Source organism: Macaca mulatta, chromosome 13 (assembly GCF_049350105.2).
Source record: "Macaca mulatta isolate MMU2019108-1 chromosome 13, T2T-MMU8v2.0, whole genome shotgun sequence".
NCBI lineage: Eukaryota > Metazoa > Chordata > Mammalia > Primates > Cercopithecidae > Macaca > Macaca mulatta.
In genome coordinates, this window is record NC_133418.1 from 63543946 (window position 1) to 63559427 (window position 15482).

A 15482-nucleotide genomic window follows, 5' to 3' on the forward strand; every position below is an offset into this window, starting at 1 on the left:
TTCCTGAAAGGGTCAGAGAGCAAATATTTTAGACTTTGTGTGCCATACAGTGTCTGTTGAAACTACTCAACTTTGCTGTGGTAGCATATAAGCAATCATGGACAAGAAATGAGTGGGTATGGCTGTGTTTCAATAAAACAACAACAATTGGCAGCCACAGAATTTGACCTACTGGCCATAGTTTACCATCCCCTACTCTAGATTCCTAGGATTCCCCTTTCTCATGAAAAAACTCTCCACAGCAGTACAGCGAGCTTCTTGTATTCTCACTTAGTACCAGGTTGGGCATGTAATCAGAAAAGTAAAGATGAGAAACCTTAGAGAAATAAAAATACTTTTAAATAAATTTCCAAATTTAGCAAGACCTAGAAGTCTGGAGTTCTCATATTTGTCTTATGGCTCTTGGTTATTTTAAATTTATTTTGTAAACCAGTGACACATTTTTCTGAACATTTCTGTTGACAAAAGTAGTTTTTAAAATGGGAAAAAATAGGGTGAAACCTTTTAAATCTCTAATTGTCAAAAAAATACTTTAGCTTTAAGTGTTTAATAGTATATACAAAAAGTAAGTAAAAGAAATAATTGCTCATTCAGTTGGCCTTATATTCTGTTCTTGTCATGTTATTTGTAGGTGATTGAATACAATCCTTCTCAGTGTCTAGATTGGTTGGCAGTGCAGACACCCCGAAATAAACTGGCACACAGCTGGGTCCTACAGAATATGGAAAACTGGGTCGAGCGGTTTCTTTTGGCTCACAATTATCCTAGAGTGAGGACTTGTAAGTCAAATATTCAGAATTTCATAAGCCATTTATTTATTGTTCAAAGTTATGTTTTGTTTTGTTTTTAGACAACTACATGCCCATTGTTGTATAATACAGAATTTTTAGAGGTATTATTTCCTTGTTTTTTGTGTTTTTTTAAGGATAAGAAACCATGTTATATCTTGGGTAATATCGTCACTACTATAATTTTTGTTTCCTTGCTTGATAAGAGTGATAAGGCATGATCAGCATTAATGAAGGGAGTAAAAGCTTAGAAAATTCTGTCTCAAAAATAACTTTTGAGAAGGTTAAGGATAAAATGGTAATAAAGACATAAGCTGAGAAAAACTATTGGCTGAAATTATGAGAGTTATATAAACACTTTTAAGTTGTACACAAGCCAGTAAAAAAGATCTTAGGTAGACAAATATCAAAAACAATTCACAAAATAGAAAGTTGCTTGGAAATAAACATAGAAAATGTTATTTTGATAGTTCAAAAAATGAAAATCTAATTTTTAAATTTCTTATAATTATTATATACTTTTCCATTTGCTGAGAAGGCCCTACAGTCAGTGATACTTAAGTAGCAATAAATACATCTGGAATCCAGATGTTGGATTCTTTTTTTTTTTTTTTTTTGAGACAGTTTCGCTCTATTGCTCAGGCTGGAGTGCAGTGGTTCAGTCTCAGCACACTGCAACCTCGGCCTGTTGGGTTCAACTGATTCATGTTAGCCTCCTGAGTAGCTGAGATAACAGGTGCACCCCACCACACTCAGCTAATTTTTGTATTTTTAGTAGAGACAGGGTTTCACCATGTTGGCCAGGCTGGTCTGGAACTCCTGACCTCAAGTGATCCTCCTGCCTCTGCCTCCCAAAGTGTTGGGATCACAGGTGTGAGCCACTGCACCTGCCCCAGATGTTGGATTCTGAACACCATTCTCCAGTAAAAGAATTCACAGCTCCTAGGAGAAATCACTGATTTTAGGGCTAGGGCAGGGAATATACAAGATGAGTGTGGAATATCCTATATAGTGCCAGAAAGTGAAAGTACTCAAAAATCAAAATGGTGGGGGTATGTCAAAGAAACACAGAGCTAACCTGAAAAGAACTCCCAATGGCCAAAGCTGAAACAATTTGAGTAACAAATTATGTAGCACTGGATTATAACCCCAAGGATAAAATAAATATTCATTAGTCCATACTTAGTAGAAATAAATGATTGAATAAATAAATGTAGAAGAAGCAAATCTCCCATACAACAGAATTCCATATAATTTATGTGCACATCTCCCCAGGAGGTGGAGCTTAATTCCTCACTCCTTGAGTATGAGCTTAGTGACTTTCTTCCAAAGAGTAGGGTGTGGGGGAAGTAACTTTACAGTGAAGAAACTTTACAGATACAACTCAGCCAGGTGATAAAGGTTAACATCATTGTTGATCGATGAGGTTGATAGTATGTACCCTTGATATGGCGTGATGGCAAAGGGCACTTTATCACTTGTGGTCTTCCTTCCAAAAACCCATAACCTGAATCTAACCGTGACACACATCAGACAAACTCAGATTGAGGGACATTCTATGAAATACCTGACCAGTATTCCTTGAAACTGTAAAGGTCATTAGAAACAAGGAAAATCTAAGAAACTGTCACAGCCAAGAGGAAGTTAAGGAGACATAATGACTAGCTGTAATGTATACTAGATGGGATCCTGGAACAAAAAAAGGACATTAGGGCAAAACAAGTGAAATCTAAAGTTGAAAGTTTGGTTAGTAGTAATGTACTTGTGTTAGTTCCTTAGTCACAACAAATGTACCATCATAAAATGTTAACTATGGGGAAAACTAGGTGAGGGGGGTGTATCGAAATGGTTCTGCTTATTTTAAAATAGAAGATTCATTTGAGAGAAGCACCTTTCAGTGGTGTGAACACATATGGATTGGCATGGGCACTCTGCTCATGGGCCTTTTTTTTTCCTGCAAGTTTAGTTAACCCCGCCATAATAGGATCCTTGTAAGAGCACATAGCCAAGAGCTATGTGAGAGCTGTGTGCTCTTACAAAGAGGTGTGTGCTGGTTGGCATTCATGTCTTGACCACTGACCATAAAACAAAACAAAAAAAAAACTACTACCTTGAACCCCCAAAAAGGTTTTTCAGAAAGCTACTATGCCTAATACTGATGACAGTGCTGAGGAAATGGCATTCTTGTACACTGCAGTGGCATTGTTTAATATTACCCTTATGAAAGACAATTTAACAGATCTTTACCAAGATTCTTAAAAATTGTATGCCCTTTTATTTATTTATTTTTATTTTCTTACTCTTTTTTTTTTTTTTTTCGGGATGGAGTCTTGCTCTGTGACCCAGGCTGGAGTGTAGTGGCGCAATCTCGGCTCACTGCAACCTCTGCCTCCCAGGTTCAAGTGATTCTCCTGCCTCAGCCTCCTGAGTACCTGGGATTACAGGCACCCACCACCATGCCTGGCTAATTTTTTTGTGGTTTTAGTAGAGTCGGGGTTTCACCATATTGGTCAGGCGGTCACAAAATCCTGACCTCGTGATCCGCCCACCTTGGCCTCCCAAAGTGCTGGATTATAGGCGTGAGCCACTGTGCCCAGCCAGTATGCCCTTTTAATCTCAGTAATACTATTTTAGGGATTCTAGTGTAAGTATATGGATGCCCAACAGCATGATTTATAGTAGTGAAAAATTTTAAACTGTTCAGTTGGGAAACATTGTTATAATGCATCATTTTAAAATTATGATATGTGACGACTAGTAATACGAAAAAGTGCTTGTGCTGTAACTTGATAAAGAGTCCAAATATTTGAATAGAATTAGTATAACTTAGAATTAAAATAACGTGTATAAAAGCTTCATAGAAATATTTCTAAATACAACAAAATAAGTGAGAACTTTTAATATAGAGAAAAGAAGAAAAATTGAGACGTCAGTGTCTTAGAGTTGCCATATATACATGGAAGTAGACTTAACGTTTTTTGTAACATACAGCTAGATCCAGGGACTCTTAAGTTAGAGGAAGGCAGTTAACCAAATGGCAAGATGGCCTTTTCTTCCAAATTAACCCTCCTATCTGTTCTTAAAGAAGAACATAATTTTAAAGTTGTATTTTTTTCTGTAGCAGAATTTCCTTTTTATTTAAAAGCAAGTAGCTTTTATAGGAAAAGAAGAGGTGGTTAGGTATATGATAAAGCAAAGTAAAATGTTAATTGTAGAATCTCAGTGGTAGGTCTTGGTCTTAGTAGAGTTCTTTCCAACCTTATAATGTGTCCAAAAAATTGTCCCAATGAAGTGTTGAAGTGAAAGTATATAACTCACACCAAGCAAATGACTTTTTTTTTTGTTTTTTTGTTTTTTTGTGGGTTTTTTTTTTGGTTTTTTTTTTTTGAGATGGAGTCTTGTCCCATCGCCCAGGCTGGGATGTAGTGCTGCAATCCCAGCTCACTGCAGCCTCCACCTCCAGAGTTCAAGTGATTAATGTGCCTCAGCCTCCTGATTAGCTGGGATTACAGGCGCCCACCACCATGCCCAGCTAATTTTTGTATTCTTAGTAGAGATCGGGTTTCACCATGTTGGCCAGGCTGGTCTTGAACTCCTGACCTCAGATGATCTGCCCGCCCCAGCCTCCCAAAGTGCTGGGATTACAGGCATGAGACACCGCAGCCAGCCAAATGACTTTTTTAAATCATAAATTACTTTTCTCAATTGCAGTTTGATGCAAAAATTGATCAGGATGATACCTACATGCCAGGTTTTTATATTTGAAACACATAAAAAACTGAGCCTTAAAAATTCTGGCTAAGAAGACTAGTATATAGGTAAAGAAATATCTAGAAAGTAATGCACAAAGTTTAATTTGGAAAGAAATTTGTAAGATAAACTAAAATTAATTTTAGAAACCCCTAACTTCGTTTGCTTTGACAGTACAATGGAAATTAACAAATTATCATTAGAATAGGGGAAGACAAGTAATGGTTGTACTGAAAAGAACTCAAAACTCGGCCGGGTGCGGTGGCTCAAGCCTGTAATCCCAGCACTTTGGGAGGCCGAGACGGGCGGATCACGAGGTCAGGAGATCGAGACCATCCTGGCTAACACAGTGAAACCCCGTCTCTACTAAAAAATACAAAAAATTAGCCGGGCGAGGTGGCGGGTGCCTGTAGTCCCAGCTACTCGGGAGGCTGAGGCAGGAGAATGGCGTAAACCTGGGAGGCGGAGTGAGCTGAGATCTGGCCACCGCACTCCAGCCTGGGCGACAGAGCGAGACTCCGTCTCAAAAAAAAAAAAAAAAAAAAAGAACTCAAACTCAGACATTAGAGAATCTTGAGGAGGTTCCGTAGTGAATGTTAGGAGCATTAACCTGTGAATCTGATAGGCTGGATTTGAATCCCAGCTCTGCCACTAGCTGTGTAAGCTGAGATAGCCCCATTGTTGTAAGCCTGAGTAAAAGTGGGGATAATAAACACAATGCCTAACACATAAAGTTATGATGTCCAATAGTATACATTCAGTAAAGGTTCACAGTTCTTATTATAGTTATTACTATTATTGTTTTACTGTTATCATTATCATCATCATTATTTCTCAAGGCAAAATCTAGGCTCCACCTCTTTATCTGTGTGACCTTGGTCTTTGCTTCTCTGAGATTCAGATTTTCCAGAGCACCGTTAACTCCATCCAGGGTGATTGTGAGGATTAAATGAGAAGTTTATACAGCACCTAGGTCAATGCTTTGTTGATAGTAACTGCTTTTACAGGTTAACGCAACTAATAAGTCATTAACCCCTCAGCATTATAACATAGGCTTAGTAAGTTTAACACCCAATTCCTTCCTTGGGTGTAAGTTTAGCCTTAAAAGACTTTTAAAGATTTTCCAAAGTTAATGTTCTATAATTAGCATATATGTAATCAAATAGGACTTTTATGTGTATCTCATTCTTTCTTTATAACTTAAGTGTGTATTATCTGGTTACAGTTTAACACCCAATTCTTTCCTTTGGTGTAAGGTTAGGCTTAGAAGACTTTTAAAGATTTTCCATAGTGTTCTATAATGAGCATATATGTAATCTTATATATGAACTTTTATGTATATCTATTTCTGTCTTTATAACTTAAGTACATTTTACCATAGCTGTAAGTTATTACAAAGTAATTTATCACTGTTTTTCAATTAAGAAGAAAACTAAGACTGTAGAACATTAAATGGTTTGACCTTCTCAGGCACCTTTTGGTAGATTTTCTGACTGCAGATGCTGGGTTCCCTCTGTTAAATTATACTACTTCCTGAGAAGAAATAAAAGATAAAGTGGGAAAATTCTCCATCTTAGGCAAGCTAAAGAAAAGTGGTTTAAAAATTATTGCCACTTCAAAAATAACAATGGCAGAATAGAAGGTATCTATTTTTATCACCCCTTGGGATCTTCTTGTGGGGCCAAGAGGAAAGCAGAAAGATATTAAAAGAGATGTTCATGTCCCTTTTTATTCATTTGAATTATTAAAGAGAACAGTGGTTTTGTGATTAATGACTGCTGTTCAGTCTATTTTATATCTTACAAGGATCTGACAGTTTTGTTTTACATTTTATAGCTGCAGCTTATCTTCTGGTGTCCCTTATACCAAGCAATTCATTCCGTCAGATGTTCCGGTCAACAAGGTCTTTGCACATCCCAACCCGTGACCTTCCACTCAGTCCAGACACAACAGTAGTCCTACATCAGGTCTACAACGTGCTCCTTGGTTTGCTCTCAAGAGCCAAACTTTATGTTGATGCTGCTGTTCATGGCACTACAAAACTAGTGCCCTATTTTAGCTTTATGACTTACTGTTTAATTTCCAAAACTGAGAAGCTGATGTTTTCCACATATTTCATGGATTTGTGGAACCTTTTCCAGCCTAAACTTTCTGAGCCAGCAATAGCTACAAATCACAATAAACAGGCTTTGCTTTCATTTTGGTACAATGTCTGTGCTGACTGTCCAGAGAATATCCGCCTTATTGTTCAGAACCCAGTGGTAACCAAGAACATTGCCTTCAATTACATCCTTGCTGACCATGATGATCAGGATGTGGTGCTTTTTAACCGTGGGATGCTGCCTGCCTACTATGGCATTCTGAGGCTCTGCTGTGAGCAGTCTCCTGCATTCACACGACAACTGGCTTCTCACCAGAACATCCAGTGGGCCTTTAAGAATCTTACACCACATGCCAGCCAATACCCTGGAGTGAGTAAAATTGATACTCTTTTATCTGTATCCTCAAATAGATTGGAAATACCTGTTTTTTCCCTTGTGGGAAGTGGTGGCAGAATATAGAATTGTCTCACCATTCTTTCTGAAGAACTTAATGTATATTTGTTTTTTTAAATACATATATAAAATGCTATGTTGTTATAAAATTGATAACTGTGAGGATAACTTTTCTTAGGGTGAAGTTAAAGTTTCATATCTAGTAAAACTTACCTGTTTTCTAATTTGTGGTTTTGTAAATATATTCTTCATGTGTGCCTAATGAAAAAAGTCAGCTTTGTGGTACAGTTTTAAGGAATTGAGTACTTTGCTATTTAAAAATCAGGTATTTGTGTCAAGATCTATATGCTGTGCCTAAACTGTGAGCTAGACAATTTTGTATCTAAAGCTAGTAGTATTCCCCAGTATTTATTCTCAAGCTGCATCCAAACAAATGAAATGCTTAAGAGATCAATCAAGATACATGTATATGCAGTCTAAATTGGGTCCCTTTTTCTCTGTAGACTATTTGTAGGTTTTATATTAAGTTTCCTCCCCTCAGTGTAAAACTGTCAAACCTGGATAATACTTTTCACTGTTGCCTCTTATTCTCTGTTGTAAACTGTACTTGAAAGATAGACCATCCTTTATAGATCAGATTGTTTTTTCTAGATGATGTAATGAGTTGTATAGAATCTCACATCTGGGAGAATAACCTAATTTCTAGTCAGAGAAAATTAGAATCCCAGGCTGGCACGGTGGCTCACACCTCTAATTTCAGCACTTTGGGAGGCCAAGGCATGCGGATTCCTTGAGCCCAGGAGTTCAAGACCAGCCTGGGCAACATGCCGAAATTCCATCTCTACAAAAAATGCAAAATTAGCCGGGTGTAGTGGTGTGCACCTATAGTCCCAGCTACTTGGGAGGCTGAGGTGGGAGAATTGCTTGAGCCCAGGAGATTGAGGCTTCATTGAGCCATTGTACTACAGCCTGGGCAACAAAGCAAGACCCTGTCTCAAAAGAAAAAATCAGAATCCCCACAATGCAGGAAAGAAAGTGAGTGTACAAGTACCAAGAAATTCAAAACCAATGCCATAAGAATGTCAATCTTTCTGACTTAAAAGGGGTCAGGATAAGATTTACTAAGTTTCAATGAATTTGTCTGTATCATATTCACGTAAATAATATTTGATCTAGTTACTAGATGTGATGTCCAGAATTAAATATACTTTTGACAAGTACTAGTTGAGTTAGAATGTATCCCTCCATGTTATTTCTTGCCCTTGACATCAGTGAAATGTAATGTCTTTTATTGTTGAATGTCCTTATCTATTAGAAATTTTCATGAAAATGGTACTTAGTTTTTTGCTTTGAAAAATAAGCTGGGGTTTCAGTTCATTGACAAGTATGTGTTAGAAGAGCAGTCCCCTTCTGACATGTGCATATGAGTCTATAAAATTACATCTAGTGATTTTACCAAAATGTTTGTTTTTACTTTTTATTCATCAGGAACTTGGACTAAGCATCATTCTAGAAAAGCATTTTAAATGTTGGAACAAAGGATTACCTCATATGCACTATTTATTGAAAGATTATTTAGGCATTTAAAATCTTTGTGACAAAGTAATGATTTCTCATTAAAGAAAAAGTGGGTAGGAGATGGTGTGACATGCCTCTGGGTTTACATTTGAAGTTACAAAAGTAGTGCTTTAAGCAGTAGTAAGACTAAAAATGAATTGTATTCACTTACAGTTTTTACTGTTTCTAAACTTGTATTTTAAGATTTGTTGAGTTATTTTAGTGTTTTTTATTATTATTATTATTATTATTTGTATTTTAGTAGAGACAGGGTTTCATCATGTTGCCCTGGCTGGTCTCGAACTCCTGAGCTCAGGCAGTCTGCCCGCCTCGGCCTCCCAAAGTGCTAGGCGTGAGCCACCGCGCCTGGCCAAATTTGTTTAAATAGAATTTGTTACTAATTTTATAACTATCTCAGAATGGTAGTATAATCTAACTTATTTTGTATAGTTTTAAGGGTTGGTTAATGAACATAGAAATGAGAAACTGACTCTCTAAAATGCTACAGGGTTAAAAGATCATATGGCTTATTTGGCTTTTTTAGGCAGTAGAAGAACTATTTAACCTGATGCAGCTGTTTATAGCTCAGAGGCCAGATATGAGAGAAGAAGAATTAGAAGATATTAAACAGTTCAAGAAAACAACCATAAGTTGTTACTTACGTTGCTTAGATGGCCGTTCCTGCTGGACTACTTTAATAAGGTAAAAAGATGTTTTTAGTTTTGTCTTGTTTTTTCAAGTGAGATGAGGACCATCTTTTTGATGTTATTTACATTGGGGAAGCATTTGTGCATGTAGCCACTTTGGAAGAACTTACATTTTGAAGGTTCATGAACTACTTTTAAACAGTGTTTGGTCTGGCTTTGGTTTGTATTTGTGATATGTTTTATCATTTTAGGGTTGAAAGGAACCTTAATGTACAGCCTTCTACCCAAAGCTTGAATTGTCTTGAATTGTCTTGTTTATGGCAATTTATCCTCAGACTTGATAGTTCTGTTCTAGAGGCCTCCAGAAAGTTTTCTGCACCTTTGGATGAGTCTTTTAATGTTTTGCATTCTGTTTAGCCCAAATATATCTATCTGGCCTTGCTATACGACTTGGCCAAAATTATAAAACATAATCTTTATAATTAATTTTTCAGAACTACAGAAGTTATTGAATGGTTATGGGAACTACTACAAATTACCCTTAATTCCCCTTACCTATAGAAATAAAATTCAGGCTAATTTCTTAAAATTCTATGTATTACATCTAAGATTTGGAAATGTTTTTTATTAGGCACTTTTTAAAAAAAATGGTACTTTACTGAAGACTTCACTGTAATATCTTAAGCTACTCAATCTAAGATGAAGTTATTTCAGATTGTCTTCTTTGGAAAGCTTTCAAATGTGAGTCTTCATTAGTAAACAATGAAATTAACTGCTGTTGCCGAGGTTTCTTAAAGAAATTGTTTTTAAATTTTGGATTAATTTTGAATACAATTGTTTCCCCAGGGTTTACTACTTAAAGCTTTATTTCAAAAAAGATTTAGAGCAGCCTGGGCAATATAGTAAAACCCCATCTCTATAAAAATAAATAAATTTGCAAATACATTAGTGTGCGATGGCGTGCATCTGTAGTCCCAGCTCCTCGCAGGGCTGAGGTGGGAAGATCCTGGAGCCCAAAAGGTGGAAGCTGCAGTGAGCCATGATTGTGCCATTGCACTCCAGCCTGGGTGACAGAGCAAGTCTCAAAAAAAGAAAAAAAATGATTTGGAGATTTCTTAACTCTTCTTGAAAAAGGAAAGGAATAAAGTAGAAGGATTTCCAGTTGTAATCTATAACAACATTTTTCTGGTATCTAATGAAATAAGACCTGTTAACAGTAATATATAACTATGTGAGTAATTATAGTCATATATTGCATAACAACAGGGTTATATTATGAGAAATGCATTTTTAGGCTATTTCATCATTGTGCAAACATCAGAGTGACTACTCACACACAACTGGATAGTAGCGCCTGCTGCACACCTAGGATATATGATATAGCCAACTGCTCCTAGGCTGTAAATCTGTATAACCTGTTACTACACTGAATATTGTAGGCAATTTTAACACAAAGGTAACTATTAGTGTATCTAAACATATTTAAACATAGAAAAGTTACAGTAAAAATATGGAATAAAAGACAGAAAATGGTACACCTGTGTAAGGCACTTACTGTGAATGGTGCTTGCAAGACTGGAAGTTGCCCTGGGTGAGCCCGTGAATGAGTGGTGAGGGAATGTGAAGGCCTGGGACATAACTGTACCCTACTGTAGACTTCACATTGTACACTAAAGCTACACTAAATTTATTTTAAAATACTTTTTCTTCAATATTAATGTACTGAACTTTTTTTACTTTATACATTTTTTAAATTTCTTGATTCTTTTGTCGTAACTCTTAAAACACACATTTTATAGCTGAACAAAAGTATTTTCTTTATATCTTTATAAGGTATTTTCTTTATATCTTTATATCTTTATTTTCATATTTAAAATTTTTTTTCTTTTTAAATGTTTTTGTTAAAAACTAAGACATAAACACACACAATTAGGCTAGGCCTTTGCAGGGTCGGGATCATGAGTATCTCTGTCTCCCACCTCCACATCTTGTCCCACTTGGGAGGTCTTCAGAGGCAGTAAGTAGCTTAGAGCTGTCATCTCCTCTGACAATGATGCCTTCTTCTGGAGTCCCTCCTGTAGGGCCTAAGGCTGTTTTACATTTAACTTTTTTTAAAATAAGTAATAATGATACTATAGTAAATACATAAACCAGTAACAGTCATTTATTAACATTATCAAGTATTATGTACTGTACATAGTTGTGGTGTACTTACAAGACTGGCCAGTACAACAGGTTTGTTTATACCAGCATCATCAGAGACATGTGGGTAAGGCATTGTGAATGTTACCATGGCTGTGAAGTCACTAGGCTAATAGGAATTTATCAGCTCCATTGTAATCTTATGGGACCACCATTGTGTTTGTGATCCATCATTTACCAAAATTTCATTTTGTGGCACATGACTGTATTAGATAAACTATTTTCGAGGCTGACACATTTTTAGTATTTTTTTCTTCATGTTACTCTTTCTTAATAACCAGCTGATGAGTGTTTAGATAATATGGGTGAATTTTATTATTATCCAGAATTTAACCATCAGAAGATGAGCCCATTATAAAAACCAACATTGTTTATGTGGAAACTTTAAAAATATTCCTATATCTTCTGCCATTGTAGATAATTAAGGGTGGTAGATATTAATATACATAATTTTTTTTAGAGTTTCTTATTTAATATTATTTCCTTATACTACATTTCCAGGAAACAGATGTAGCAGTCTCTTTTCTGTAGGCAGGAAAGCAGAGAGCTTAAATGACGATTTTATTTCTGTTTATTTTTTCATCACCTAAGTGTTGTGTTCTTATTCAGAGTTCTCAAACTGAACTTTGTTTTCTTCTAGTGCCTTCAGAATACTATTAGAATCTGATGAAGACAGACTTCTTGTTGTATTTAATCGAGGGTTGATTCTAATGACAGAGGTAAATATTTTATTGCATTTTACTGTGTGGCTATATATTTTAATGTTCTCACCAAGACTTCTTATTTCATAGACATTTAGAGTTTATGGTAAACTGTTTTACAGGTGGCAAGGTTTTAATTATATAGATCAGTAAGCCTGAATTTATATTCCAAGAATAATTAGGTAATAATTTTTAGGGTGCTGTTTCTTTTTCCATGGTAATTCCATACTTTTCCCATCATTTTGTATTTAGAACAGCCAAGTGAAATAGACTAGTTTTATTCATTTTTAGGGACAAAAATGAAATACGTGTGATTTAATTAAGAGCACACATAATTTCCCAAAAGCCTACTTATTTGGCAGAGTATAGAAACTGAGGTTACCATTGTGAACCCAGAAAATCTGAGACAGGTCTCAGTTAATTTAGAAAGTTTATTTTGCCAAGGTTGAGGATGCACCCTTGACACAGCCTCAGGAAGTCCTGATGACATGTGCCCAAGGTGGTCAGGACACAGCTTGATTTTATATGTTTTAGGGAGATATGAGACATCAGTCTGTATGTAAGAAGTACATTAGCTCCGTCCAGAAAGGCGGAGACAACCCAAAGCAAGGCCCCTCCCTCCTCTGGGGCCTTCTCGATCATAGGTACATGAGAGACAGATGGTTGCATTCTTTTGAGTCTCCCATAAGTCTTTCCAAAAGAGTCAGTCCGAATATGCATCTATCTCATTGAGTAGAGGGATGACTTTGAATAGTATGGGAGGCTGATTTGCCCTGAGCGGTTCCCAGCTTGAAGGGGCCCAAGATATTTTCCTTTCACACCATCCTCAGAGGAAACCAGAAGGATTATTACAGGGTTAAAATCAGCCGTTTATGCTTCCTATAATTCTTGAACATCCACAAGTATGAGATGGCTACAAAGTCACCAGAAGTACATTGAGCCCTTTAGCCTAATAAACATGCCAAGAGTACCGTAAGAATTCAAAGGTAGGATGTTTTTTCAGTTGATGATAATAAAAAATAAGAGAACAGGTTTGCACTTTGAAGAATGTGGATTTGCAAAGGTAAGGGGGAAAACATTTAGATAAATGACAATAAGCACTGAGGCAAAGAAATATTGGTTATGTTTGAGGAAGGCTAAGTATTTTAAAAAGGTATGTGAAGAGGAGTAGTAAGCGTTTCATTCTTTAAGATGCAACAGATGTTTATGCTGCTTTAGTTGTGTTTTTAGAAAAAAATTTTTTTTTAATGCAACAGATGTTTAAATGACTACCTCTGTGCCAAGCACTGTGCTAGGTACTAGGGACACAGCAGTGAACAAGACATACCTGGTTCCTGTCCTCACAGCTTACAGGTTAAATACTTTACAAGTACATTGTTCATATTAGGTACTGCCGCAGGTTCTGGGCTAAAAATTTTAACCTTTGAACTGTGGGTGTTATAGATAGTGTGTAAGCTGTAGTGAACTGGTTGAAGAGGGTTCAAAGAAGGGTGCTGTATAGTAAAACGGAAAAAACTAAGGGCTTAATTAAGCTAATAGAGTTAAAGGAATTAAAAGATTTAACAAGCCAATATAAAGGAAATGAATTCCTACCTTTTGCAGCTGTATTTTACCTCTTTCAGGCCTACTGTTTTGAGTATGGCTGACAGTCACTTTACCATTGTCTTTGGACAGAGGCCCTGGAAAGTTAGTTAAGCTTTTGCCTATTCTCCCTAATCTTTTGTGACCTACTGCTTTGTAATTTCGAAGACTTATAATCTTAGAGCAAATACTTTTTTTAAAAAAAAGTAATTAAACTATTTCTTCAGACTAGAATATACACACAAAATAGCAGAACTCCGAAGGTGAGGAATGTTTAAAAGAGCTTAATGAGAGAATTTAACTTCAGGATAGAAAGCGAATACATTTGCTTTGCACACATGTGCACACACAGTCTGAGTCTGAAAACATCTATCATAGAGGACGAGTACTACCATTTTGTGGCTCAGTAAGTAAAAATGAAATTAAGTTTTCAATTTTTTCAAATCATTTGTAGTCTTTCAACACTTTGCACATGATGTATCACGAAGCTACAGCTTGCCATGTGACTGGAGATTTAGTAGAACTTCTGTCAATATTTCTTTCGGTTTTGAAGTCTACACGCCCTTATCTTCAGAGAAAAGGTTTGGTCATTCCTACTTCTTATTTTTTGTTAGTGCTACTATTAGAGAGAAGGTTTTAAAATCATGTGCCCCAGAGATATTGTTTTTATCCTAGTTTATGCACAGAAGATGAGGCTGAAGCTAGCTAACCATCAGGAAATGTTTGTCATGAACTCCTGATGTAAAGCTGGAAGGCTCTTCTATATTTTTGTACCTGTCTGAAAAATACGCAAGCAGGTATCAAGATTTCAGAGATTGGAAAACATTTCCAAACACAGTAACAAGTTGGGCACTTTGTAAAGATTCTCCAGCTGGAAACTTATTTGGCTTAGATTAGATCATTTGCAGTTTCAAGCGAGGTAACTATAAAACATACCTCTCTTATGTCCCTATAAGATAGTGTGAACTCTGAACTTTTTCATATACATTCCTAGAAAGTGGGGCATATTATCAATGAAATATGTTCTTTAAGAAATCTAGCAGGTTTAACATTAGCAGTAATCATCTCATGAAAATGACTTAGCTTTCACCAAAGATGTTTTTGTAATTAATCTGAATTTCTACCATTAGCGTTCTATAGTTTACAGTAGAAAACATTTGTGAGGAAGTTTGATCTCAGGTGGCATATTTATTTGTGCTTTTATGTTTGCAGATGTGAAACAAGCATTAATCCAGTGGCAGGAGCGAATTGAATTTGCCCATAAACTATTAACTCTTCTTAATTCCTATAGTCCTCCAGAACTTAGAAATGCCTGTATAGGTAAGTTACTTGAAAAGTTCACCTGTGTAAAAACCTAGTGGAAGAACATTGTTGTGAGTTTTTCCGTGATGTTAAGCCTGTATTGTTTGAAAGATATTTGTGCTTTTTATGTGTAACTCACACTAGCTAGCAGGTCCTAAGAAAAAGAAAATTTCTTAACTGGCTCATAATTACCCACATGATAATGGGCAGATTACTTTTTATATATATATATATATATATATATACGGTCTCCCCGACCTTAGTTCATCTCTAGCTTCTTACAGCTCTAAACTTGTGATCCTATGTAAGCAAAGTTGAATCATATAAATGTTTACAAGGTAGAACTGACATTCTAAAAGATAGGAGTACTGATTTCACTGTGAGTTCTTTTGCCTAAAGATACTTCTCAGTATCTGTTCTTAGGCTCTGAGTATCGCATCTTTTTATTGATTGCATATT

At 36.1% G+C, this 15482-nt stretch overlaps 1 protein-coding gene across 6 annotated transcripts in view; it reads left to right on the forward strand.

Moving 5' to 3' along the window:
* USP34 (ubiquitin specific peptidase 34) overlaps nucleotides 1-15482 on the forward strand; it is a 288223-nt gene that overhangs the window by 251849 nt on the left and 20892 nt on the right. For all 6 annotated transcript variants that reach the window (XM_028832452.2, XM_028832455.2, XM_028832453.2 and 3 more), the window contains 6 exons: nucleotides 632-779; nucleotides 6375-7009; nucleotides 9135-9292; nucleotides 12080-12158; nucleotides 14176-14302; nucleotides 14934-15041. In XM_028832452.2, coding sequence (XP_028688285.1) covers nucleotides 632-779; nucleotides 6375-7009; nucleotides 9135-9292; nucleotides 12080-12158; nucleotides 14176-14302; nucleotides 14934-15041 — 1255 coding nt within the window. The remainder of the gene's footprint in view (nucleotides 1-631; nucleotides 780-6374; nucleotides 7010-9134; nucleotides 9293-12079; nucleotides 12159-14175; nucleotides 14303-14933; nucleotides 15042-15482) is intronic.